The 25,051-nt window shown below is 50.6% G+C and overlaps 14 protein-coding genes across 14 annotated transcripts; 11 read left to right on the top strand and 3 right to left on the bottom strand.

The window, feature by feature from the left end:
• Positions 1-329: 329 nt before the first annotated feature.
• HO173_004019 (uncharacterized protein) lies at positions 330-2,219 on the top strand (the record flags this gene model as incomplete). The annotated part of the gene is made up of 4 exons (XM_037305943.1): positions 330-347; positions 411-508; positions 563-1,174; positions 1,220-2,219. 4 exons carry the CDS (start codon positions 330-332, stop codon positions 2,217-2,219), a joined length of 1,728 nt encoding a protein of 575 aa, XP_037167136.1.
• Positions 2,220-2,598: 379 nt separating this feature from the next.
• On the top strand, positions 2,599-3,034 carry HO173_004018 (uncharacterized protein; the record flags this gene model as incomplete). Its single annotated transcript, XM_037305942.1, has 2 exons — positions 2,599-2,680; positions 2,739-3,034. The coding sequence occupies 2 exons, from the start codon at positions 2,599-2,601 to the stop codon at positions 3,032-3,034; spliced, it is 378 nt and encodes a 125-aa protein (XP_037167135.1).
• Positions 3,035-4,917: 1,883 nt separating this feature from the next.
• Positions 4,918-5,499, top strand: HO173_004017 (uncharacterized protein; the record flags this gene model as incomplete). Its single annotated transcript, XM_037305941.1, has 1 exon — positions 4,918-5,499. One exon carries the CDS (start codon positions 4,918-4,920, stop codon positions 5,497-5,499), a length of 582 nt encoding a protein of 193 aa, XP_037167134.1.
• A 266-nt stretch (positions 5,500-5,765) lies between these two features.
• Positions 5,766-6,981, top strand: HO173_004016 (uncharacterized protein; the record flags this gene model as incomplete). Its single annotated transcript, XM_037305940.1, has 2 exons — positions 5,766-6,497; positions 6,649-6,981. The coding sequence occupies 2 exons, from the start codon at positions 5,766-5,768 to the stop codon at positions 6,979-6,981; spliced, it is 1,065 nt and encodes a 354-aa protein (XP_037167133.1).
• A 103-nt stretch (positions 6,982-7,084) lies between these two features.
• HO173_004015 (uncharacterized protein) lies at positions 7,085-7,615 on the top strand (the record flags this gene model as incomplete). The annotated part of the gene is made up of 1 exon (XM_037305939.1): positions 7,085-7,615. One exon carries the CDS (start codon positions 7,085-7,087, stop codon positions 7,613-7,615), a length of 531 nt encoding a protein of 176 aa, XP_037167132.1.
• Positions 7,616-10,245: 2,630 nt separating this feature from the next.
• Positions 10,246-12,302, bottom strand: HO173_004014 (uncharacterized protein; the record flags this gene model as incomplete). The annotated part of the gene is made up of 2 exons (XM_037305938.1): positions 10,246-10,582; positions 12,271-12,302. The coding sequence occupies 2 exons, from the start codon at positions 12,300-12,302 to the stop codon at positions 10,246-10,248; spliced, it is 369 nt and encodes a 122-aa protein (XP_037167131.1).
• A 374-nt stretch (positions 12,303-12,676) lies between these two features.
• On the top strand, positions 12,677-14,572 carry HO173_004013 (uncharacterized protein; the record flags this gene model as incomplete). The annotated part of the gene is made up of 1 exon (XM_037305937.1): positions 12,677-14,572. One exon carries the CDS (start codon positions 12,677-12,679, stop codon positions 14,570-14,572), a length of 1,896 nt encoding a protein of 631 aa, XP_037167130.1.
• Positions 14,573-14,780: 208 nt separating this feature from the next.
• On the top strand, positions 14,781-15,488 carry HO173_004012 (uncharacterized protein; the record flags this gene model as incomplete). The annotated part of the gene is made up of 2 exons (XM_037305936.1): positions 14,781-15,072; positions 15,424-15,488. The coding sequence occupies 2 exons, from the start codon at positions 14,781-14,783 to the stop codon at positions 15,486-15,488; spliced, it is 357 nt and encodes a 118-aa protein (XP_037167129.1).
• Positions 15,489-15,665: 177 nt separating this feature from the next.
• On the top strand, positions 15,666-17,003 carry HO173_004011 (uncharacterized protein; the record flags this gene model as incomplete). The annotated part of the gene is made up of 2 exons (XM_037305935.1): positions 15,666-15,757; positions 15,911-17,003. The coding sequence occupies 2 exons, from the start codon at positions 15,666-15,668 to the stop codon at positions 17,001-17,003; spliced, it is 1,185 nt and encodes a 394-aa protein (XP_037167128.1).
• Positions 17,004-17,121: 118 nt separating this feature from the next.
• Positions 17,122-19,262, top strand: HO173_004010 (uncharacterized protein; the record flags this gene model as incomplete). The annotated part of the gene is made up of 2 exons (XM_037305934.1): positions 17,122-17,173; positions 18,823-19,262. The coding sequence occupies 2 exons, from the start codon at positions 17,122-17,124 to the stop codon at positions 19,260-19,262; spliced, it is 492 nt and encodes a 163-aa protein (XP_037167127.1).
• Positions 19,263-19,536: 274 nt separating this feature from the next.
• Positions 19,537-20,508, bottom strand: HO173_004009 (uncharacterized protein; the record flags this gene model as incomplete). The annotated part of the gene is made up of 1 exon (XM_037305933.1): positions 19,537-20,508. The coding sequence occupies one exon, from the start codon at positions 20,506-20,508 to the stop codon at positions 19,537-19,539; it is 972 nt and encodes a 323-aa protein (XP_037167126.1).
• Positions 20,509-21,226: 718 nt separating this feature from the next.
• Positions 21,227-22,978, top strand: HO173_004008 (uncharacterized protein; the record flags this gene model as incomplete). Its single annotated transcript, XM_037305932.1, has 7 exons — positions 21,227-21,313; positions 21,490-22,100; positions 22,159-22,229; positions 22,304-22,367; positions 22,428-22,527; positions 22,582-22,813; positions 22,866-22,978. 7 exons carry the CDS (start codon positions 21,227-21,229, stop codon positions 22,976-22,978), a joined length of 1,278 nt encoding a protein of 425 aa, XP_037167125.1.
• Positions 22,979-24,137: 1,159 nt separating this feature from the next.
• HO173_004007 (uncharacterized protein) lies at positions 24,138-24,709 on the top strand (the record flags this gene model as incomplete). The annotated part of the gene is made up of 2 exons (XM_037305931.1): positions 24,138-24,356; positions 24,515-24,709. 2 exons carry the CDS (start codon positions 24,138-24,140, stop codon positions 24,707-24,709), a joined length of 414 nt encoding a protein of 137 aa, XP_037167124.1.
• Positions 24,710-24,893: 184 nt separating this feature from the next.
• HO173_004006 (uncharacterized protein) lies at positions 24,894-25,049 on the bottom strand (the record flags this gene model as incomplete). The annotated part of the gene is made up of 1 exon (XM_037305930.1): positions 24,894-25,049. The coding sequence occupies one exon, from the start codon at positions 25,047-25,049 to the stop codon at positions 24,894-24,896; it is 156 nt and encodes a 51-aa protein (XP_037167123.1).
• Between the last annotated feature and the right edge of the window lie 2 nt (positions 25,050-25,051).

Raw genomic sequence — 25,051 nt, 5'->3', positions numbered from 1 at the left:
GAGCCGAGAATCCTTGATCTTCAGGGCAAACCTACAGTCTTACAAAGGACGAGATCGCCGAGTTGTCGATGGCTATGGGACGCGAAGAGCCGGATGTTCCCAAAAAGTCGATCAGATCGCTGGCAATGACGCCTTGCCTCTTCCACTTTAGGACGCTTTGGACAATGGAAAGATGCTGCTTAGGCATAACTTGAATTATTGAAATCAGCAAGGCGTACGGCAAGCATGTGCAGCGATAGTAGTTATTCAACTTTTCTCCCCTCCGATGATGCCAAGCCTGTTAAATCCGAGGCCCTCGGCAATAAACTTCTCAAGCCTAGAACTTCTTGATGTCTGATGATCTCAACGTGCTTTATTTCCCTTGGTCGCTAACCTTCATTATCCCGCCGGTTACTGACGACCATCTATAGATGATGGGAAGCTCTCGTATGCCTGTAAGTCTTCGGACGGCGCTACCGTCTACAAAGAACAGCCCGAGAGGCAATTATCTCAATATAGGCACTGAGATGTAGAAGCTCTCTATACGCGTTGTGCACCACACTGGTACTGATACTGAATACAGTCTCCGTAACCTGATCTTCTTCTCTTTTCTCTTACGATGGACAAGAAAAGGTGTCTTGCAGCTCAAAGGCCGCGGGCTCTTCGGGACAGTGGCGGAGGCGTACATCTCGATACGACGGACGCTTTACGGCATATTCCTGAAAAGTCCTGGCGTACGTAGCCAAGTACAAAAGCAAGTCACTGAAGCAATTACCAAACTCGAAGGAAAGCTAGTCCCTCAAGGGCCTGGCATAAGTCGATACCTCACGCTACCGAAGGAAGGATGGACCGAGCAGCAAGTGAGGGCAGAGCTGGAAATACTTGGTGGTATGGAGCATACACGCTGGGAGGATGGCCTTGTTAGCGGAGCGGTTTACCATGGCGGGAACGAATTGATCAAGCTACAATCAGAGGCCTTTGAAAAGTTCAGCGTTGCAAATCCAATACATCCAGACGTCTTTCCAGGAGTACGAAAGATGGAGGCGGAGATCGTCGCTATGGTCCTTGCCATGTTCAATGCACCAGCTGGAGGAGCTGGAGTTACTACGAGTGGTGGCACGGAGTCAATATTAATGGCGTGCTTGAGCGCTAGGCAGAAGGCGCGCGCAGAACGTGGCGTCACTGAGCCTGAAATGTGTGTGCAGCTATGGACTGTGAAGGGCTTTGCTGACTAGTACAGGGTAATACCAGATACTGCTCACGCAGCGTTTCGCAAAGCTGGCGCTTACTTCGGTATCAAGGTTCACCTGGTAGCCTGTCCGGCACCAACATACAGTGTACACATACCCGGTGTTTCTCGTCTAATCAACAGCAATACCATACTTCTCGTTGGGTCTGCCCCAAACTTCCCTCACGGCATCGTTGACGACATTACATCTCTATCCCGCCTCGCTCTCCGCAAGAAAGGATCTCTGCCTCTTCATGTCGACTGCTGTCTCGGCTCCTTCCTAGTCCCTTTTCTCGCACGCGCGGGTTTCCCGACTGTCCCGTTTGACTTCACCCTGAAAGGCGTCACAAGCATCTCCTGCGACACCCACAAATACGGCTTTGCGCCCAAAGGAAATTCTGTCCTTCTTTACCGGACATCGGCGCTCCGCACGTACCAGTACTTCGTCTCCGCCGACTGGTCTGGAGGCGTGTACGCCTCACCGAGCATTGCAGGCTCACGTCCTGGTGCTCTCATTGCCACCTGTTGGGCTAGCCTAATGTCTCAAGGCGAAAGCGGCTACATCGATAGCTGCCATAAAATAGTTGGCGCTGCTAAGAAAATTGAATCAACCATCCGAGAGCACCCCTCTCTGCGGGACGATCTCACTGTCATGGGAAAGCCGCTCGTCAGCGTTGTCGCTTTCACGTCGAGAACTCTCAACGTGTACGATCTTGCCGATGCTATGTCGAGTAAAGGATGGCATCTAAATGCCTTACAAAGGCCACCAGCCATTCATGTTGCTGTAACGTTACCAGTTGTCGCTGCCGTGGACAAACTTCTCGGAGACCTTGTGGCAGTGGTAGAAGAGGAGAAGGAAAAGGAGAGGGTAAGAATTGTGGAAGGCAAGGGAGCAAAGGGCGGAGCGAAAGGCGATGCGGCGGCGTTGTACGGTGTCGCCGGGAGTCTCCCGAACCCGAGTGTGGTCAACAGTCTGGCTGAGGGTTTCTTGGACACGCTGTATAAAGCCTGAGGATGCTTCTGACGGAGCATGGGCAAGGGACAAGGGGCAAGGGGGGATCATTGGAGGCAAGCAGCATATGCATAGCGTCTAGGAAGGCATGATAGCAATGGTATCGATTATCAAAGGCTTATTTGTACGACAGGGCAAATGCCAATTGGCGTAAAGCAGGCGTGGGAACTGAAGTCAAAATAATATGTATAAATGTTTGAGATGGTGTTTTTAAAACTGCATTGATCCAATTCCTCCGCTAAATTTTGACCACTCTATGACGTAGTCACAAGCTCGCATTAGCGCTGCTGGGAGAAGCTATGCTGTTGCCATCTACTTCACACTCGAGAAAATCGAGCCTCTCTTATCAAAAGTACAAAAACTTCAAGTATACGTGACAATGGCATCCCGCATCCTCCGTCTCTCCACACGCTCCCCGGCGTCCCTCCAACCACTCCGTTATCCCTTCACCCCACCCATCTGTACCTCTCCCCTTCCCCCTTTCTCCTTTACCAACTCATAGATTAACAATCGTAACAGTCCGCCGCAGCCTCACAACCACATATCCCCGTTTCGCCGAAGGCGACCTCGGCAACCCGCAATCCAGTTCCAGCGATCAAGCCCAGCTCAAGAAGACCCGCGGGACCGAGGGTGCCAATTCCCCAGATACAGCGAGTGTGCAACAACCTGTGTCGGAGCGGAGCGCTATTCCGGGCGACAAAGATGAGGGTACACCTACGGAGGATGCGGTGAAGAGGAATCCAGAAGGAGCCAGCGGAGAAGAAGAGGGAGAGCGTGGAGAAGCAGGGGGAGAAGCCGCTAGGGCCAGAGGATGAGCAGAAATGAAGGGGGAGGGGGGCCAGGGGTTGAGAAAGGAAGCTTTTTGCTTTGACAGCGGCAGTGCAATGGCTTCTAGGGGAGGGGAATTTTCACTTCGATATCGAAGAATATATTGAATCTGCTATGTCTTTCCCGGCGTCTCTCAGCATTTCAAGAAGGACTGATAGACTTGGAATCATGATGCTGATCACATGAACGGAATTAACAACAGCCCTCCCTGCCATTGGCCGCTTTAATCGAACTTTCTAAAAAAAGCTTGACGGACCAGCTACGGCACCCTCTTGTTATTTTTCTCACCACGCTGATATCCGAACGAAATAGTCTCCCTCGCTGGTCAGGCCACCACATCTCCATATGTTTTGGGCAGGTATGCTTGATAGTGCAGAACACGTTGCTCAAGTGAATATTGACTTTCATACCAGCATGGAAGGCTAATGTGAAACAGAGCGAGAGAAAGGTTCCCGAGGACGGTCTATACGGATATTCTGGACGGGTAAATAGAAGTCTTTTCATATCTGGACTGCCCAAGCTCTCGTTACCTTTGTGTCCCAGCTCTCTCACATCCTCGGAGAACTTAACGGATGAAGAACGGTGTGCAACTCTGAAGTTCAACATCTGTTTGCATAGAAGGCGCATTTGATGCAATGTTCCCCAGCGGCATTCCGCCGCTGCGATCTATCGCGACTTTGGAACAACCCACATCCAGAGCCAACAGACCCTTGGTCGGGTTTCCTCGTTCGAATCGACGCCAAGAACTGCAGCATGCTTTCGTCTTCCTCTCGAGCAGCGGCTCCGCATCCCATCTAATTACCAGCCCACCCTACCGCAAAACTTTCTTTGATCGAAAAGAGGCTTGATGGCGCTCTGACTGTCGCACTCAGCCAGCCTTGTTCGAAACACACGAAATCGATGTGGCAGTCTGCTAGTGCCATCACGTAATCTATTGCTATGATTAATGAGGTGGGCGAAAAGGCTGGGTCGCTGTACAACTACGCACACCATATGGATAGCCTGGTGCTGGATGAGAATGGGAAAGGGGAGGCCGAGAACGAGACTTTGGTCTAGCTGGTAAAGGTATTTTCAAACGAGCCTGTTCAAAGAGATGTGCACTAATGCAGACTCGAAGGTTTCGTTACGAGGTATACTTGATATATGTGACAATAAATAACATGTATTTTGTCTTTCTTTCCCGCTGTCTACTCTCTAGAAACTGATACTATTCTCAAATTCTGTATCTTGAAGGTCTTGGTTTAGTTACATTTATGTTCATCAAAGAATTGTTGTTTAATTACACCTAATGATCAACAGCACTCGTCCCGTCCCTTCCCGCACTATGGGTCCGAGGTTGAGTTCCTGGACCGTGTTTTGAACTTGACATACCCATTCTGCATACGTTTTAAGGTATTTAGAAAGGATGTGCGAGCCACATGCATTGCATCTTCACACCCTCGCATAAGATCGCCGAGAGCACCGAGGCTCGGCCCACCTTTTGTTTCGCCACGCTTGAACATCGATGGCTTTTACTAGACCCTGCAGATATGCATCCATAATCCAGTGTTCATATGGAGATTTCTCTTCCTGAGTGAGTTCTAGGAGTCGTATCCTTTTCAAACCATTTCTCCGGGCTTCTGCGATCACTGCTGCCCACCCAATGCAAACCAAGCTTTCGCCAATTGGCCAAGAGACTGGCTCTGGCTCTGCAATGCGATTCACCAGCGGATGAATGTAAAACGTACATCCTCTCAATTGAGCCACAATTCCAACGAATGTGGTCCCCTCTCGTCCTTGAGCCGTCTATCCTGAGGGCGTTTTATTCGCTTCATCCTTCCGCTCACTCGAGCTACACAGTGTTCTCTACCCCAGCAGAGACCTTTCCACGATGTCTCGTATTTTGCCAGCAACAAGAATCGGCAAAAGTGCTCCAGCATCTTTGTACAACACCGGATTCCGATCTTCGCGAGCTCCATGCCGTGCTCCCGATGGGATTGCCGGACAGGTCTGCAACCGGATAGAATCAGTCCAGCTCTCGGACATGCCATCGAACGTCCAGACCAAGGTCAAGTATCTGGTTCTCGATGCCATCGCCTGTGCTATCGTAGGAGCAAAGCTGCCATGGTCAAAAGTAGCTACGCAGCCTGTATGGACGTTGAGGGGACTGGCAAGTGCGCCGTCTTTGGCTGGAACAAGGTACGTGCAAGCTTTACTTTTCCTTGAGTTCGGAATGTTCCCTGTTTGCTTGTACCCTGTACTTAGGACAGCCAGCGCACAAGTCCGCTCAATGCAGCCCTCTTGGATGGGTCTTTTATTCAAGGATTCGAGCTCGATGATGTCCACGTTGATGCACCGTGGCGTGCCAACTCAATCATACTGCCAGCTCTGTTCGCTGCAGCGGAGTACGCTCAGGGGTCGGATGCGGGATCGAAGATTGATGGTGCAACGTTCTTCATCTCCACCGTCGTAGGCTTCGAGCTCGGCTCCCGAATCGGCCGTGCCCTCCACGGTCCTGAGATGCTGAGCCGTGGGTGGCACAGCGTAGGTGCTCCTTCCGGAGACTTCAGTTCGGCTGCCAATAGCTGAATCATCCGAACCAGGGCGCCGTCTTCTGTCCTCCAGTCGCAGCAGCCGCGGTTTCAAACCTCCCTTAATCTCCCCTCTGGAAAGATAGAGGATTCCCTTGGCACAGCGTGCACCCAAGCCTGCGATTTGATGTCTGCACAATATGAAAGCATGGCAAAGCGCATGCAGCACGGTTTTGCCGCCCGCAACGGACTCTTTGCCGCTTTGATGTCCAGAGAAAATTATACAGGCATCGATCAAGTTTTCGAGAGACCATATGGCGGCTATCTCTCTACCTTCGGTCAACGCTCGACGTATGACCCCACTTACAAAGAGAACGAGCTCATTGGTGGCTTGGGACGGGACTGGAGAGGCATTGAAGGGATCAGACTCAAGGAATACAACTCCATGATCGCGACACATGCTCCTGTTGACTGCATTGCTACGCTGCAGGCAAAGCACCCCGAAAGATTCGCAGACCTCGGGTCCGTGAGCAAGATTGTGATCGAGCGGCCCAAGGCTCCTCACGCACACGGTGGTCAGCAGATCGGTCGACCCATCACAACGACCGGCGCTCAGATGAGTACGCGATACATCGCTGCTGTACAGCTGCTAGATCGAAAAGTCCTGCTCGAGCAATTCAGCGAGGCAAACCTTGAGCGCGATGATACTTGGGACTTGATCCGGAAGATTGACTGCGTGTGGAATGAGGAGTTTGACGACAAGAGTGCTTGGTACACGAGAGTGTCAGTAGAATTTACCGATGGCGAGAGCTGGGTGCAGGAAATGCCGGTCTTGAAAGCTATCGGAAGCCTTCTTTCTGGGTGTGAGATAAAGGAGAAATGGAGGCTGATATGCCTCCTGCACGACCTGAGATCATTTTCGTCGCAGATCGCAGTGGCAGTATGGTCAACGAGATCCCGATGCTGATATCTGCGCTGAAAGTCTTTCTAAAGTCTTTACCGGTCGGTGTGAAGTTTAATATCTGTTCCTTGGATCGATTCACTCTTTCCTTTGGCCCAAAAGCCGATCATATGACAATGACTCGCTAAAGGAGGCGATAGCCCATGTCGAACATTTCAAGGCCGACTACTGCGGGACTGAGACTCAGAATACCGTTAGAGCGGCCATCGACAGCCGTTTCGTAGACCTCGACTGCGAGATTCTGGTCTTGACTGACGGTGACATATGTCGCCAACACGAAATTTTCAGCTATCTCAACGACACTGTTGGCGACAGCATTCGCGTGCTTCCACTAGGAATTGGCGATGGCGTTTCTACCAGCCTTGTTGAGGGTGTCGCTCGTGCTGGCAAAGGTTTCGCGCAGACGGTCGGCGAAGGTGAGAAGCTTGAGAAAAAGGTCGTTCGCATGCTGAAGGCAGCATAGTCCCAGCACGTCTCAGACTACACTATGGAGGTCAGGTACGAGAAATCTACAAAAGAAGAGGGCGACGTGACGTGGGAGATGGTTGACAGACGGTATAAAGGTCATGCTTACCAAGCAAAAGACACCACAGGAAACAACGGAAGAACATGAAAATCCCATCTCGCTCTTCGACTCAAGCATCAAGACAGAAGAGGAAGTGTGCCCGCTTTCGCTGGGCAATGACAATGAGGATCCGTATGCACATCTGCCAGGTGTTCCAACACCAAAGCTGCTACAAGGACCACACCGGATACCTCCATTATTCCCTTTCGCACGAACTACAGCCTACCTCCTTCTGTCTCCTGATTCCACCCAAAAGACTCCCAAGTCGGTGATTTTGCGGGGCGCATCTCCACAAGGGCCTCTGGAGCTTGAGGTCCCGATCCAAAGATTGCCTGAGCCAGGCAAAAAGATCCATCAATTGGCCGCGAAGAAATTCATGCAAGAGCTCGAGGAAGGTCGAGGCTGGATCTGTGATGCCAAAGACAACGAGAGTGGAAGGCTATTGAAGGACATTCATCCCAGCTGTTTTGAGGAGATCGTCCAACGTGAGGCCGTTCGATTGGGGTTACGATTCCAAGTGGGTGGGAAGTAGTGCTCGTTCATAGCCGTATCTGGGAACGAACACACGAATATGAAGCCTTCCGAAGACGATATGCAAAGCGTTGAGGCCGTAGTCTAAGAGTGCACATCATCTTTTGGTGAGTCCGAATCTTGCCCTTCAGCAGGAATCGAATCCGATGAAGCCGAAGAAAGTGACGAGGACATGGGTTTTGGTTTATTAGACACACTCCCCCTCCTAGGGAAATCACGCCAGCAAAGGGACACGACTCGTGGTTCTCTTCGCATTATTCTATAGGACATGGAGGGCGTCCGACCAAAGAAAGCGGCAGAGGCCGCGGTGGCCGACCACTACCCCACCATCTCAGAGTAGAGGAACAGCAACCCAATCAGCGGGTCCACCAACTCAAAGCGGTCTCTTCGGCTCAATCTCTGCTGGTCCGCCTCTTCGCTTTCACAACATCGGATATGAGCAATCCTCCCGATCGCCAACTAAACATACTGGCAGTGCCAATGGTATGTTCGGTTCAATGGCATCGGCTGGTCCGTCTCCTATGTCTAGTGCAGCGGCGGTCGAAGAACGTTTCGAGGCCCTTGGCTCCAACCAAGGAAACAACAAACATGTTGCTACCGAAAGTGAGAATGTGCCTTTCAATCATTGAGCTGCATGATTTCGAGGGCTCCTGGACTGAGGCGACGCAGCTTACCAGTATCTTGGGTATCAAGGAAAAAGTCCTGTGTAAAAAGAGGGAATCGTACTGGATCACCTTGGTGTTTATTGCGTTTCTGGAGGAAAAGATGGGCCAGGAGAGGGAGACTTGGGTTCTGGTGGTTTGCAAGGCGAGAACGTGGTTGAAGGGGAAAAAATTTCAGATGGAGGTATTGGAGGCGGAGGCTCGTCAGGTTATTCAACAGGGGAATTGAAAGAGTGTTCTTCTTAGGCGTATCGGCGTGGCGGAAGGATTTAAGAGAGAAAAGTAAGTAGTTGTTGTTACAAGACTAGAACTTGCTCGCTTTTGGTTAATATAGAAAGATGAACGAACGGTAAAGTTGGGCTGACAAAGAGCAAAGTACTGCGTCCTTTCAAGAGGCAAGATCGTTCCAGAGCGGCTTCATGTCTCCCTGTTGGTCGAGGTTTTGATCGCCATTTGCGTATAATTAGTCCCAAATACGCCACACATCTTGCTAATCTCTGACTTCCGCAAGCAAAACTCCATCAGCAAACCATGGCTCCCTTGCGAAATCCAATGCATCCACGGCCAGCTCCCAAGCAAGCACCACCCTCAGGCCCCAAGGCTCCTGAACCCACTTATGGTATTGAACAGGAGCACTTGGCCACCCACGACGGAAGAGTGAAAAAAAACTTCCACAAATCTCGTTGCTGTGTTTCAAACAGGTGTCGTAACACTGGCGGGATGCAGCGCCCAACTTGGACCAGCTTTCACGTCCTGGTGAAGAGAGATCCAGTCGGTAGAGGCATTTCTTCCTGACGCCATACTCGTAGCATTTCCCGCAGCTCCTAGCATAACGTTCGCTTGGAAGACATCAATAGTATATCAAGTAGGTCATCCCGCTTTTTTTTAAGAATCACGACGGCGAACACATCGAGAGTTCTGGCAAATCGGCCAGAAGCATCGCGCTAGGTCACAAAGGGACTAGCTGCTGGGATCACTTACTCTATCTGGATACTCGTACTGTTATTCCCACCCGAAAATAGACTTGGCAGCACGCGCTCTTCTCTACGCGCTGGTGGCACTTTTAAACTGGGGAAGGGAATCAATCTCAAGCAGTCATTTTTATCCTGCACTTCTGTCACAAGTTTGGGCGTCAGAGATGTATGACGCAAAGTCTCGTCTTCATTCCTTCACCTCTGCCTGCACGCTGCCTGAACGTTCTAAGTCTGAAACGAAGGATTTGAATTTGCTCTTTTGGTTATTGTGATAACCATTACATCCTTCATTCAGCGCCTAATGGGGCCCTCCACTTCCTCATAGAGACGATCAAGTTTCAAAAAGACCTGGGCTTTGCATAGATTCTGATCCGAAGGCTGCGATCGGCGCTATTGACCGAGAGCATGAGGCCGAGCTGACTCCGCAAGGTTACAAAAAATTGTAACACGAAAATAGACTGCTTTACTTGATCAGGGCAGATCGAATTATAAGTACTACCCTTCCTTCAGCAGTTGTCATCAAGTGCTCATGCCTGCTTTGTCTTGCTTGCCTCTCTCAAAGTTCCGTTGTCTCACAAAGTCTCCCTTTTCGCAGGCGTTCTTCGCTATGCATACCTTTCGGGAGTCGTCACGTGCAGCTGTACACGTTGTGTGGTTTTCCTTTGTCAACCTAATAGAGGCTACATGCTACTATCCTGATAAATCGGTCGCTACGGGCTATCAACCATGCAACGCATCTGTCGCCGAGGGGGTTTACAGTGCATGCTGCGCTGAAGGGGACGGCTGTTCAACAACCGGCTACTGTTTCGGTGGCTCTGGGTTTGCCTACCGCGGTGGTTGCACCGATGTGAATTGGGCGTCAGAATCATGTTGTCCCTCGTGTAGATCTGGTACTCAATTCTCGCTCTCCAGAGCAACATCACCTGCGCTGACACAACGGTAGATTCTATACATAGCTTCAGCAACCTGTATCCCTGCCCTGTTAATAGTGGCTCTTATACGGACACTTGGTGCTGTGGAGCGGTGGAAGGCAGCTCGCAGGCTGCGGCTGGCTGTTGCGATACCTCTGACTTCACCATGAATGCCCCTGGCATCGGAAGCTTTTTCGGAGTAGCCCAGGTAAGCAATGCGTCGACTGCAACTTCATCCACTCCAGCTGCCTCCACATCAGCCACCGCATTCACCTCCTCGAAACCTGCAACGGCTTCGAAATCGGCAAGCTCATCGACCACTTCATCTTCTAAGCCTGCATCGTCATCTAATCGATCAGCGGCAATCGGAGCGGGAGTCGGCGTACCACTAGGCGTACTACTGCTTTCATGTTTGGCCTTACTGCTCTATCGGGAACGTAAGCAGCGGCTTCGCGCGCAGAAAGTGACTGATGATATCTATGCTGCTATGAAAGTGAGAGAGGCAAAGGGAATATACCAAGGCTACGAGATGAGCATTCAGGCGAGGCGTCAGGAGCTCGGCTCTAATCAGAAGCAACTTGGAGAGTTGGATACACGTTCAGACAATGTGTATGAAGCGGACGGGCAGCCGTAATATGTTGGCTATCAGTCTGCGCGGGGCCTACGACACCATCCCTGCAATGTAAGAAAGAGATCTGAGGCGGTAATTCAAAAACCATTCATTCATTCACAAAGAAAAGGCTGAACATCTATTTGTTGCCTCAATCCGCAAGTGCCCGAAATGTGAACCAACCGTCATCCCCGAAGGTCAGCAACTCGATCCCACCGACCCATACCATGCGTTTCTCTCAACTCGACCAATTCCTCCTCCATCTCCTCCTGGAACCCCTTCAACGCCTCCCTCAGCCTCGCTCGCTCGAAAATTAGTGCGACATAAGTAAAGGGACGATTTCTCTCGACCCACAAACCGTGGTTGATCTCTGCGATATTTGATTCTAGTTCCGTGGTAATTTGGTCCAGCTCTCGGACTATGTTCGCTTCGATGCGAGAGGCGCAGCGCACGCAGAGGGTGGGGGCGGCGTTGATTGTGGTTGTATGGAGAACGGAGACGGTGCCGTCACAGCGATTTCGCGTGTGAGAATAGGACTTGCAATGCTGGAGGGGGTGGACTTTTTGCTGGTGGCCACATGAGGTGGAGACTTGAAGATTACTCTGACACATTGTGGTTGCGGTCTTTTCTTCCTGAAGCTGAGTGTTTTCGGTGAAGCAACCGAGATGAGAGAAGTCGCTCTGAGGGTGGAACACCGTCACTAATATGCTGAAAGTCGGAAGATGCAAACAGGGATTGCACTCAAGATCCAATGTCATTCAATGTCATTCAATGTCATTCAATGTCATTCAATGTCATCGCCTCTCGACGTACAAGGGATAAGGGAAGTGAAAAGCCTGTCACACTCGACTGCCAGTGTACCATCTCCAAGTGCTTTCCTTTGAGTGGCAAGCAACAAAGGTAGGTCTCTTTGTCGATTTGGCTGCAATTGTTTTTTCTTTGTGACGCAGAGAAATGAGATTGTGGCAAAGAAATGACAATTCTATCTATCCCTTTGTGAGGTGGCCAAAGGATTCTCGTGGCAAGGAGAATGCCATCTTCCTCTACATGACATGTTTCACAAGGGAGATCAATTCGTCCATGACAGATCATCACTCCTCCCCACTTTGCTGTTCGAACCCCTTGAATGTTTGATGTCTATGTTTCTGCTATTCCTTCAGTGTTGCGTGCCTCTCTCTTATTACCCTATCTTTGCCTTTGTGGAGACCTTGTCATGGCGTGATATGAGCTCTCCAATGTGCTCTTCGTGTACACTACAATCCGACACGTAGAGTCCAGGGACTCGCACAATGATCAATGATACGAGCGCGTCGATCTCCCGCCTAGGATCAAAGTTGCCTCTGAGGTTTGCAATGTCTCTTGATTGTGACCATTGACGAACTTGCAGCGTCAAGCAGGATCTTCAAGCTATATTGTACAAGCTGAAAATGTTTGGTTGCTCAATCTCTGGCAGAGGGGGTGCACAGGTAGAGAACAGATTATGGAACCGTGATTCCGACCTGGATATCGTTCCCGAAGTATTCTGTCCCATGGTCGAGAGCGACGTTTCTAATCCACCCGGTTCGAGATTCTCTGACGCTTAGCGAAACGTCGACCAATCTTTCAAAACGACTGAATATGTGCAAAACCCTTCAGCAGAGAGATGAGCCAAGAGTTAGGTTCGTCATCTTCAAGCTCATACTCGTACACGAGACATTGGCACTGCTGTCCTCCATGCTTCCGCCCTGTGAGACCGGATGTTATGCGTAGCGGAAGATTTCCGCCGCCTGGTCGCGAGGCGACCACCACTTGATTTTACCATCTACTCGTACCTTGGACTGCTACCTATGAGTTCAGCCCCAACAGATCTGTCATCGATTTTTCCAGCAAAGACACTACGCACTATTGGCCCAATCTTCGGCCGAGATGGCATCACAAGGGTTTTTCAAGTACACACAGTTACAACCATTGTTGAACATGACTAGAGTGGTCAATATACTACCAGGAGATCATTCATCGCCGATTCAGTGCGAAGTAAGGGCGATAAATCTGGATAAGCCTCCGCTATACTGTGCACTGTCGTACGTCTGGGGCAAACACTCAAAAGGCTACAAAATATTCATAGACCAAACAGAGATGGGTGTTACGCAAAGTCTGTATGAAACCCTGCAACATTTGCGCTCACATGAGGAGACTCGCACATTTTGGATTGACGCTATATGCATTAACCAGCTAGACATTGCGGAGAAGAGCGCCCAAGTCCGAAAAATGCAGCAGATATATGGGCGGTCCATAGGAGTCCTGATTTGGCTTGGGCCCGAAGGAGATGGAAGCGCCTCAGCGCTAGCGCTAGCATCCATAATCTCAGCATACTGGTCAGATCAGGCGCTCAATCTCAGTGATGCGGAGTCGGAGTTTCGGAGTAAGAGTTTAGCTGATTTGTCCACTCTTTTGGATGAGTGCAACTCCAAATGTGATACTACACCTGTAGAAGCGTTCAGATCCCTGATTACTCGGGATTGGTTCGAACGGGTATGGACGGTTCAAGAGGCGGCGGCACCCGTCAAAACGAAGACTATCCAGTGTGGAGACTCTAAGATCGATTGGTGGAGTTTTATTGCTGCGGCCAAATTTCTTTCTCATGCCATTCAAAGACCGGATCTGAAAGTGTATTTCCCAAACACTAGTGCTCTCGGCACCACCTCTATGCGCGGGCTCTTCAATTTGGACCATCTTCAAAGATTGGTTGGGGGTGGGAAGTATCAAGCAGATCTCCTGGGAACGCTTGCCAATTATCGACACTACAAGGCTACAGACCCAAGGGATAAGGTATACGCATTGCTGGGTTTAGTCACCGAAGCCTTGACCGAAATCTTGGTTTGCGATTACGTTCTAGATCTCCCGACAGTTTACCTCAAAGTGGCTGAACATTGCATATTGCATCGAGGTTCTCTTGAATGTTTGGGCTATTGCAATCCTTCCTCGCGGGACCTCGACTTACCTTCGTGGGTCCCGAACTGGCGCGATCCTAGCGTTAGACATCCTTTAGCCTATCTTTCAAAGCACAGACCAAGTATCTGCGCTTCAGATCCCGCAGCGAAAAGCATTTACTCCTCTAGTGCTGATGTTACGTCTCAGAAACGTCATCTATCCTTCTCAAAACTTCAAAAACCGAAGCTCGTTACTGAAGGATTCTGTATAGGCAAGGCTGTGGCCACCGGTCTTCCATACTACCAAGGTGCAAATCGTGACTCCGAGAGCGACGTCATAAAGGGATGGCAGCCGGAGAACCTCCAAGGTGTTTACGAACCAACTGGCGAGACAATTCTTGAGGCTTTCAGCCGTACCATCGTGGCCGACGTTGCCGAGAAAGGACCTCTGAGGGAGCGAGGCTACAGTATTGATTGGAGTTTCTGGCGTTCTACAAAAGACTACACACAACAACCCGCATCACCCCAGCGGCGACTTGAATGGGGCTCTCTTCTTTTCGCAACAGTTGGTAGGAGTTTTGTCTTGTCAGAAAACGGCTACATGTGCTTGGCTCCGGGGGAAACTCGGCCTGGCGATGAGATTTGTCTCCTCCTTGGAGGCCACGTTTTCTACATTCTCCGCCCAGTCGGCGAAAGCTGGTCTTTTGTCGGCGAGTGCTATGTTCATGGGTTCATGGATGGCGAAGCGATGAGTCTCCTCGTGAATGGAACCTTTGAGCTTCAGGAATTTACGATCGTTCAGATGAGCTACAATCCACCTGCAACACTTGTCTACCGTACAACCTCTGGTTTTTGCAGAATGTTTGCTAAAATTGTAAAACGAGCGAATTGATCACAGCGTTGGGGATCCTTAGCACAGATTGGTGCCATCAGCATCACCCATAACTGTCGCAGTTTCTTCAGTCTGCCTATCCATCACCCCCTGGATCTAATCTCGTTCGCATTTTTCGACTCCGCAACGCAACAGTCTTAGAGACCATGGATGCTGTCCATAGTCTTCAATCATTACAGCGCTACGCTCACAGTATCTCCCAGCCACCATGGCATTTCTCTGCGACTTAGCCAACGGAGGTCCGAGCGACAAAGCTTCCAAATTCCAGGATAAGGTGTCGAGGAATGCCGTTGATTATAGTCAGCCTCAAGCGGGCAAGGATCTGACCAGCTGCATCCAGTTGAAGGTGAAGAGGAACAGCGGTAAATCAATGGTCCCTGGCGGCGCAACTTCACTGTTCGTCGTACTGCCTGAATGTTGGAACCAGCCTTTGTTGAATTGTCTGTGCCTCGTTGGTGCAGCGGTAGTTCCACCATCGGGTAGGCCATATGTTTGGTGTAGTATGTATCTACTTTGTGAAGTTTCAGGACCGTGCTGAATCAGAGTGAGCGGGATAGAATCAAACATCTCCACTTGTCTCCAATCTTGTGTCTCAGGTTTGCATTCATCTGTTATTTATGGGCCTGATTATTGAAAACTATTGACCCTTTGACTTTGACAGGCTTTACAAGGCTCCAGTCCAGTTCTATGTTGTGTACTGGGGTAGTAAGGCATGTCCTGTGCTCTTGCAAATTGCAATGATGATACAGAAAATAAGAAGCATCGCAACACCATTGTACCAGCGCCATTAGGAATCGAACCTAATACGAACTCAATATCCCCAACAACTAGACTGATCGGCGGACGCGCAGGTATTGGTATTTCGACAATGCCCTATCCTCAATACGGTAAAGGGGCGGGAGGGGCCGCATGGTAGATTCTCGTCTGACAGGTCACGCTACCTTTCATCTGTTTGTGTTTGCTCAAGTTCATTATCTCTTGCAGTGATAAAATGCATATTCCAATACCACACTTTTGTACCATATCATGACAGCATTTCTATTAAATCCCAGATAGACCAAGTCAGTGTTTACCGTGTGCACTGCTCTTGACAATGGCGTCTACTCCAAGCTCTGAATCTACGGGCTGGACTCCACCCGAAGGCAATTGTGATAAATGCGGAGCCCCTGCTTCTTGGGCAGAAGAGTATGTAACTTTGCAGTCCTTTCCTTTTGCATGAGACCTCTTTCACAGGTCTTGAGACGCGTTGTAGGTGCAAAATATTTTTGCTTGTTCTTGAATTATCTTTTAGGCGTTGGATTTCGGACTCACCAACGCAATGCTGACGGGCAAGTATAGCTGGACAAAAAACTTGTCATGGTATGATGGCGCCAAACTCCATGTGGCTACTTATTTTGCAAGCCCACGCATGTGGCCCTTAGGGTACATACTTGGTAGTCAATATTCGCCCCTCAATCTGGAGCAACAATTTCCAAACCTCAACTGGAGGGACCGCTTCGAAGATCTTCTCGCACTCGAGTCTGGGAAGAAGATGATCAGTGCAGTCAGCAGACAGAAAGAGGCCGCAACCGCCTCTCGGATCCGCAGTGAGAGTGTCCACGATGACATCTCTCGTGTGAATCAAGACCTTCAGCGCAACCAAGATTATGTTGTCCTACTGCAGAATTTTCGAGAAATATCACTTCGCAGGAAAGATACTGCCCTTGTTTCAATGATTGACGATGACGGACTACTATTCCAGAGAAATTGCTCCGAAACGATCATCGCAGATGGGAAAGCTCTCATTGACAGCCTCAAAAATCTTCAGAACAAACCGGCTAGCAGCTACAAAAGGAGAGTACCTTGGATCACTTCTCTCATCTCGAGCGGTGCGATGCTAGGATGGGAGTCGGCGGTTTACGACAGCGCAGACGGGTGGTTGGCAGATGTCTACAAGGCTGACAGCTCCGGAGACGGTCATATTTTCTCTGAGTTGGATTTGACCATGATTTTCAAAGAGGGCTCTCAACTGGATTTCAGGAGCCCCACATGGTCGACATATGAGGGTTCTTACCGGGTTAGCTACCCGCAAATCGAGCAGCTCTGCCCGGAGGGAGACGCAGATCCAGACGCAGATCATACATACGATACCATTGAGAATATTCGCCCGTCTATAATCTCACAATTGACAACAGCGCAACGGAGAAAGTCGTGGAACGGCAGCATTGAGACGCGGGTTGTGCTTAAGAACCGCTTCACCAACGGCAAGGAGGAAGAGAAGACGATCGTGAATGATGCTTCGAAAGTTCTCGAAGAGGTGGAAAAGGCACATGCTTCTGTCAAAGAAAGGCATAACGCTATCGGTCTCGCACTCTGGGAGCTGTCATACCGAAAGCAGAAAGATGTTCTTGCTGTCGCGAAGGAAATGGAAGATGAGGAGGGGGTGGAGTAGAACGCTCCAAGAGGGACGCAATATGTTTTCTGCGGTTCAATGGTATTTCCCCTCGCTCCTGGCATAATCGGAATGCATGCTGACTCATTAAGATACCTCTCGACGGTTTACGATACCCATGACTGTCCATTTCCTTCTCTGGTGGACCAGCTTTACGAACCATCTTTGTGGTATGATCCTCATTCTTTGCGCATGATGCGAGACAACCTGACATTTTCCAACAGAGCTCGATGATGGTGGAACCCTTCCAGCCTTGGGTAGAGACGTGGCACTGGGCCGACCTATTCTCTCATCCAGAGACTTTTCTTGAATTGATCATTAATGCATGCTATTAGCGTCCATACCCATAGAAGCGACTGAATGAAACCGGGAAATTTTCCTCCGATGCACCTTCTTCGATGACAATAACCCTCTGTACGAACCTCGAGCCACCCGTTCCTCATATCTCGCCAACACACCCACCATATCCCCCACTCCAACCCCGACCCCCTTTTCCTCCTCTTCAATCCTCAAACCCTCTCCCTCTTCCTCCTCAAGCCCCAACCCACTCTGAAGAACAAGCACACCGTCCACTCCAGAACGACACCGACCCTCTCCCAACACCTCTCAACCAAACGTTCAACGTGCTCCCCAAATCCCATCCCCTCCCCCCCATCACGGTCGCCAGATTCGTAGAAACACCATTCGTGCCTGTGTCTCGGGCCCGGTCCCCATCTTGTGAACTGTACGCTTCTTCCACTATCCCCCAAGCAGTTCCGCCATCCTCATGCCCACCAATCCGCTCACGTACCCCATCCTCGCAACACTCCCATGTCGAGACCCACCGCACACGTCGACATCTCCTCCCACGCTCGCGTTTACTCCGCGCAAGCATCTCGATGCGCGGACCGCTGCATCCCGTCCCAGCAAGCGTCTCACGGGAGGCATCGGTTCGGCAGGCTTGGTCTCTTCGCGTGTTGTGACGGTCCGCGGGGGGGGAGGGGGTTTTTTTTTGGATTCTGGCTCGCGGCGGTAGGTGAGCGAGGTAGGGTACCGGGTATGCGTTGCCGTTGGGTTTGCGGAAAGTGGATACCTGGGGCGGACGATTGCTGTTGATTGAGGAGGTAGGTTGGAGGGTTGAGAGGGTGTGAGATGGAGTGTTTTGCGTTGTGAGATGAGAAGAAAAGAGTTTGGGGGGGGGGGGTGCTCCTTCGTTTCGATCTGGCTGATATCGAAGTCGGCGGCTCACCACGTATCAACATCCATCCCGTCGCTCGCACATACTCACTGGTTTTCAGGCATTTATGCTAGAATAGACGGGCACGAGAAACCCTCCGTCCACGATGCATGGGTTCTGCCTCCCATGTTGCGAAAGAATAGACGGTTCGATGTCGTTCGAAAACGTAGTCAGTTTTCACAGAAATTTTGTCAGGAACGTAACGCTGCCCAAGACGCCTGTACCTACTCGTCCCTCTCCAAGCGTCCTCCTAGAGACCATCGTCTTCGCTCATTGAAGCTTGACCACCTTGTCACACCGCCATATCCCGGTCAGGCACCACGGCGCTGCTTCCAGTGTCTGGGCTTCCCAGTCGGACCATGATGCTCCTCTCTGGAATCATTGGCTCTCAAAGCTCATTTCCAGACCCTTTGTTCCCTTCAACTTTCTTCCTGATCTTACGATCATTGAATTGCTCCCTGCTCGGCACAGTCCAGCTGCCTGAGTCGTTCTCGATGGTGAAGTACTCCTTATCGGCACCAAGGCCTTTTCCTTCCCTGATGTTCCTCCCGTACTTGAATCGCTTGCTCGCGCTCATGGGCATAAAGTTCGTTCTCTGTGCAGAAGCACCTGCGCGCGAAAGGTCTGCTTTACATGACGGGTCTCCTGGGTGTGAGCAGCCCGCTGCTGCGTCTTCTTCTCATGGAACTCTGCCATCAAATCACGGGTCCAAGCGCTTGGCAAGGTCGACGAAGGTGGGAAGTCCCAAGTTAATTTGGGCAGCGAGGGCAGATGAGGGTGCTCCGCCCGAGGGAGATCTTGTCGCTGGTGGCGCTGGGATGGAATGCGTTGAGCTAGATGGTCCTACAGCTGAAGACCCTAGGCCTGATCGCATTGACCCTGATGATGCTGATCGGGGATCTGTTAGTGTTAAGGTTAGTGGTACTGAACCCAAGTCGGGGGCCGCAGGAGCCTTTGGAGGAAGAGAGTGCGACATTGTACTTTGCCTCGAACGTTTTCAAGGTTTGGCTCAGATTGAATCTTCGTTTTTGCAGTCTAGATGACAACCGAAATCACGGTTGGCTCGGAGTGGTGAAAGTTGAAGGCTACGGGGTCATCGGTATATAAATATCATTAGACGCTAGGTGTCCAACATTCCCGCGCAGGTTCCAAAAGTTTGTGGACAGGTGGAGCGTCGAAGGTAGAACCACTGATGACGAGATGGCCAGACACTTTCAGCATACCTCGAAAGCTCTAGACTTGCTTAGAGACAACCTGAGACGACGGATGTTTTCTGTCGTCGGAGCTGTCCGCAGTAAAGCCCACGTTGGCAAAGGCTTACTTCTTCGCACGAGAAGCTTCCATCGCAGTCCTCATCTCATCCAGAAGCTCTGGATGCGTATTCTCAATTAGCCTGAGCCACTCTGCATCTCTCTCCAGATCGCGTCTCTGCGCCTCCTCAGCAGCAAGTCTCGTACGATCGTTCCACCTTCCCTCCCAAAGGTCCTCAATAGCGTTCCTCGCCTTGTCGATAGTCGCCTGATACTCCTCATGAAGCATAATAACTTGGTCAGTAGCATCCTGCTGGATACGCGCTAGACTTTTGGTATGAGTAATAGAAAGCGACTGAATTCGCTCTTCCAGTGCAGCGACTTTCGCAGCACACCCTTCCCTACCTCTCTCTAAGTCTCGATCTAGCGTTTTCTGCATTTCAGCAACGCTAGCAGCAGCCTCTTCGCGAATGCGCTCTATTTCGCGATTGTTGGCCTTCCATTCTTTTCGATAAGCTTGGTCGACGGCTTCTCGGGTTGCGGCCAGTTCTTGCACATGGGTTTTCAACTGTTGATCATGCGCCTCATAGATGCGGGCAAGCTGACGGGCGTGATTTTCGTCGATGGTGCGCACGACACGGCCGTAATGAATACTGAGAGCATTTTCGGGGTCGGCAGTCGATGGAGTTGGCGGTTGCTCTGAGTCGTTGCCGCTTGGCGCGGAGGTTTGGATGGGTGCTGGCCTGGGTGCTTGGTCTTCATACGGGGGTAGAGAGGGCGCAATGGAACGGATGCTGTACATGGATCCAGGCCGAGTGGAGGTAGTTCGAGCAGCGTTGCCTTCGAGGACATCGTCAATCTGAAAATGCCCTTGCGGCAAGGTGGAAATGCTGAATTTTGTCCCGGTCGAAATGACACTAGATGCCCTTGATCGGACTGAAACTACTTCAGAATTACTGGTACCTTCTCTCGGTTCAGGATTGTCTGCCTGATTATCTGCCATATTGTACAGTAGTGGCTGGTTCACGATGAGGGTCATGGCCACTCGTTATATGGGCGTAGCCCCGAGAACTTGAAGTCAAAGAGCAAGCATTGTATTATCAGTGCCAGGCTACAAGGCTGCGAGTCTTCAAGGTTCTTGGAAAACGTCACAGAGACGGCTGATTAAAATAGAAACGAGCAGGCAGACAATTTGTCGTCAAGATTGTCGGTAAGTGCACAGCCTTTCGATATCGCAACACGCCAGTCAACCAACAGACTAGCTCTTGTTGCTCGAACAGAGTCACGAGATCTGTCTCTTCTAATAGAACCAGTTCTTACCAAGTCTTACCATGTCAGTTTCTGAGGACAAATTCGATTGCAACTTGCAAGTCGGTTGAGTCAGCTTACAGCGCATCCCTAAGGTCTAAGGTACGCTGCAGTCAGACTTTGCTTTAGCGTAAGTATTGTCGCGGTGAAATCAATCCCCGCTGCCCGGGGCCAACCCATGCCCAGTGAAACTACGTAGCAGTAGTAAGCCTCCCAGAAGTCAAGCACATCATCATACATGGAGAATCCTCATTGGAGGAGATTAGCCAATCAATGCACGGCGACTTTGGCGCTCACTCATCACAAAAAGTAAGCAATGAAGAATAAAAAGCCTGAGAAGAACGACGAGAACAGGGTTGAATCAGTCTTACTATACCAGACAGGCTCAACCCCTTTTCTTCTTCTATATACATGTGATCAGGTTGTTTCTATCAAAGTCCCTTAAACTTATGCCTCTCAAAGTGATTGTCGTCGGAGCAGGTATTGGAGGTCTGTGCGCGGCTACATCGCTGCGACAAGCAGGACACGATGTCGAGGTAGGTTCAAAGAATTTGCGAGTGTTTCTTTCTTGCCCGTCGTCATTGAGTTGAGCAGATTGCATTTTTATTGTTCTTGGCTTTTTGTTGGTAGAGAAACGATGATGCTCATCCTGGTTGGGTTAGCGGCCAGCTGAGTTGTCCTTCCTACTGATCGTGGATACTGCTCTGTTTAGATCTTCGAAAGGTCAAGCTTCACGGGCGAGGTGGGTGCTGCGCTGGTCTTGACACCAAATGGTAGTCGAGTCCTTTCAAGTCTCGGATTCTCCTTCGAGCGAGCCCGCGCCTGCAAAATGGTACAATGGGACACGATACTCGGAGATTCGATGGGGCGTGTGGCCAGTCTCGACCTGAGCATGGCTGAGCAAAGGTTCGGCGCTCCTCTTTGGTCGGTGCATCGCGTGGACCTGCACAACGAGCTCCTTCGTTTGGCAACTAGCGAAGATACACCAGGCTCGAAACCAGTCACTCTTCGGCTGGGAGCACAGGTGGTGGATGCTTCGACAGATGGCTCAATTACGCTAAAGGATGGTTCACGTCATGCTGCAGACCTGATTGTAGGCGCTGATGGACTTCATTCGGTCTTGCGAGGCACCGTTTTGACACATGATACCAAGGTGTCCGCTAGCGGCTTGAGCGCGTTCAGGTTCTTGATGGATACAACAATGCTGGAGGATGATGCAAAGCTTGCACAGGTAGTCGAGGCTAGAAGTCCAGGGCTTTCTCTCATCATCGACGCGAAAGAGACCATCAGTGAACGTCACGTGGTGTGGTATCCATGTCGGGAGTGGGTTACTCACTGTTGAACCGCACTACCGAGATCCTCATGCTAATCAAGCCACCAGCGGCGAAGTCCAGAACTTCGTAGGCATTCATCCGACACGACCAGCGGATCATGAAGAAACGGAAACCGAAGGTAAGACTAGAAGTTGAAATCCATCGACATTTCTGGTTGCACCGCAAGCTAAATTCATTGGTGGGGGCCCTAAGCAATGAAGGACTCCATGCTCAAGGAGTTTGGTCACTTCAATCCAGGAATTGTCCGGATTATTTCGTATGTTGCAACACCTGCGTACGTACGTTGGGCATAATAATTTGCTGACCTGCTGTGCAGCCAGTCTTCGCACGTAAAGTGTTGGCCGCTCTATGTTCACGAACCCCTACCTACATGGTACAATGGCAGAGTCATTCTAATCGGGGATGCTGCCCATCCGGTGTGTCGACCTTTCACAATGCACCAAGCTAAGCGATCATGACTGACAAATCAGATGATGCCGTTCGGTGGGCAGGGTTCCAACTCTGCGATGGAGGACGCTGGGGCGCTAGGCCATTTATTCCGATCCGTTCATGATCCTGCGACGATCGAAAAACGGCTGCAGTTGTTTTGGCTTGTCAGAAAAGACCGGGTCTCCAGAACCCAGACCATGGCAAAGGTTAGGGCCGGTAGGGAAAAAGAAGTGGAGCAGGAGCTTAAGAAGTATGCCGATCCGCCAGGATCAGGTACGTTTTGCATAGCCTGAAAGTAATTGGAAAAAGCTCACCGGGAGCACAGCCGTTCCGTCTACACACCAAGAACGAACTGACCACGACTATGATTATGATGTTTTCGCAAAATGTGAGGAAGTACTTTTAGAAGGACAAATGGGGGAGATAAAGCTCGAGTAGCCACTCCTTTCCCAAGCTTCCGAGACTTGAAAGATCGACAGGATGATGCTCAGCTGCTACTGGACAGTTCAAGGATTCGAAAAGAGATCAAGATTGGTTGGTTGGCTGAGTAGGTTTCTTCCTTCCGTTGAAGCGTCGCAAGATACCCGACGTTGGATAAGTCTTCAGGGATTTAGCCGCTAGCATCGTCTAAGGATCTGATGAGGGCGAACGGTCTGGATAGCAGTCCGAAACTTATAGCCGCCATGGAAAGACGAGGCGTACATGAATGACATGATAGGAAAGTCCATATGCACGATCATGCGGCTGAACAATCAAAGATCGTTTCATCAAGCTCCTCCCCTCAGCTTTCATATGATGCTGCTTGTAGTTGTCCGACTTCTTTCGGAACGCTTTTCCAAGACGTATTGCAGGATTGCACACTTGATAAGAAGAACAACAACTACCGTTGTCGGAGCATATAAATGTGGAGACCTTTATAACAGAGCCGAACTCTGGCGCCAGTCAGTGATCAAAGTCGATCGCGACTCGCGAGCTCATCGACGTGGGGCTGAGAGACCGGCAGCTGGGCCGAGCCTAGCTGTACCTTAGCGTACTCAGGATGTTTTTAATACCCGGATGTTAGTGTATTGAGAGACAGCACGTCCTTTCCGCATCCCTCGATAACTTCTAAACCAAGGCCTTTATGAAAACAGTCCTGGTACGCAACATCTTTTTCCGATACACCTCTACACTTTCACAGCTGAACCCATCCTCGGAATCGTCCTCGTCGTCAAGCTGCGCAGTGGTGGTATAGTGCGACCTTACACAATTAGACCTAAATACTTGTCCGGATATTAAAAAAACCCCGGTATTGGGGTAACGGTTCCCGACCTGAAATCCCCGCCCGGGCGCCGGCATGCGGAGGCTAATGCAGGGCACACCGACCTGAAAAGGTGATCAATCGTGTACTGCGAAACCCGTTCGATAAGCGTACCACACGGTCCCAATACGCATACAACCTCGACTCTCCTCTCCTCGCTCCCATCCATACTCTCCTTCTTCTACTCCTTCTTCTTCTCCTTCTTCTCCTTCTTCTACTCCTTCTTCTTCTCCTAATACCCTCTCCTCTCCCGATCGACCCCGGAGCTCCAAATCCAAAGCTCCCATTCATTCACAAATGCCTCCTCCTCCGAACACACCCCTCGGCCCGAACCCGGCCTCGGATCTCAAACGGGGATATCAGACCGGTTCCTCCCCCGCGGCAGACGACGCGTCGGATCCGACTCCCTCGAGGCGGACGGGTGAGATGCGGCAGGAGGGTGACCGGCGCGAGCGGGCTGCCATGGTTCTGGGGAGTTGGGAGCAACTGTCGTGGCACAGTCACACGTATGGGGAGGTGTGTTTGATTTTTTTCTTTTCACCGTTGCGGGAATCGCATGGCTGTCATCTACTGCTTCCTCGATCTCTGTCATTCACTGGTTCTGAGTGAGCATCTGGTCAAGCACGAGTGCTCGTTAGTGGACATCATGACTGATTGATGGTGATTGGAGGTAGAGTATCCCGCAGACGAGGCTGAGGCTCGAAAAGATCATGAATGGACTCGAGGCTGGAAGCGGAGAGGAGGAGTGGGAGGATGAGGGAGAGGGTGACGAGAAGGGGAAGGAGAGGGAGAGGGAGAGGGTGGAGAAGCAAAAGAGGATACGCAGGACTGAGGGGAATGCCAGGAAAAGGACAGCTGGGAATGGTTAGGACGGTGGTTGCTGGTGAGATGGGAAGACCGGCTACGACGACTATGATCAGTATGAGTTACGCCAGCATGAGGCATGCGCTATGATGCAATGGTATTAAATTAGGCCAACAGTGGTAGATCAGTCAATGTCTATGTACAATATACAACATTCTCTACTCTATCGACTGCAGAAAATGATGCTCGCTACAGCTCTTGCCTCGCGTCCTCCAATGGCCTTTCTTCCTCATTGACCAGGCTTGCAGTATCACCAACCTGCTTTCTTGTGCTGACTTCTCGGGTTCTCAACCGCGATCGCATCGCTGCTAGCTTCATCGTCAATCCTTGAGCGTTACCTCTCATGA

This window comes from Letharia columbiana (assembly GCF_014066305.1).
Source record: "Letharia columbiana isolate WasteWater2 chromosome Unknown Sc0000010_s0, whole genome shotgun sequence".
NCBI lineage: Eukaryota > Fungi > Ascomycota > Lecanoromycetes > Lecanorales > Parmeliaceae > Letharia > Letharia columbiana.
The sequence above is the reverse complement of the archived record's forward strand: the minus strand, read 5'-3'. Positions and strand labels throughout refer to the sequence as shown.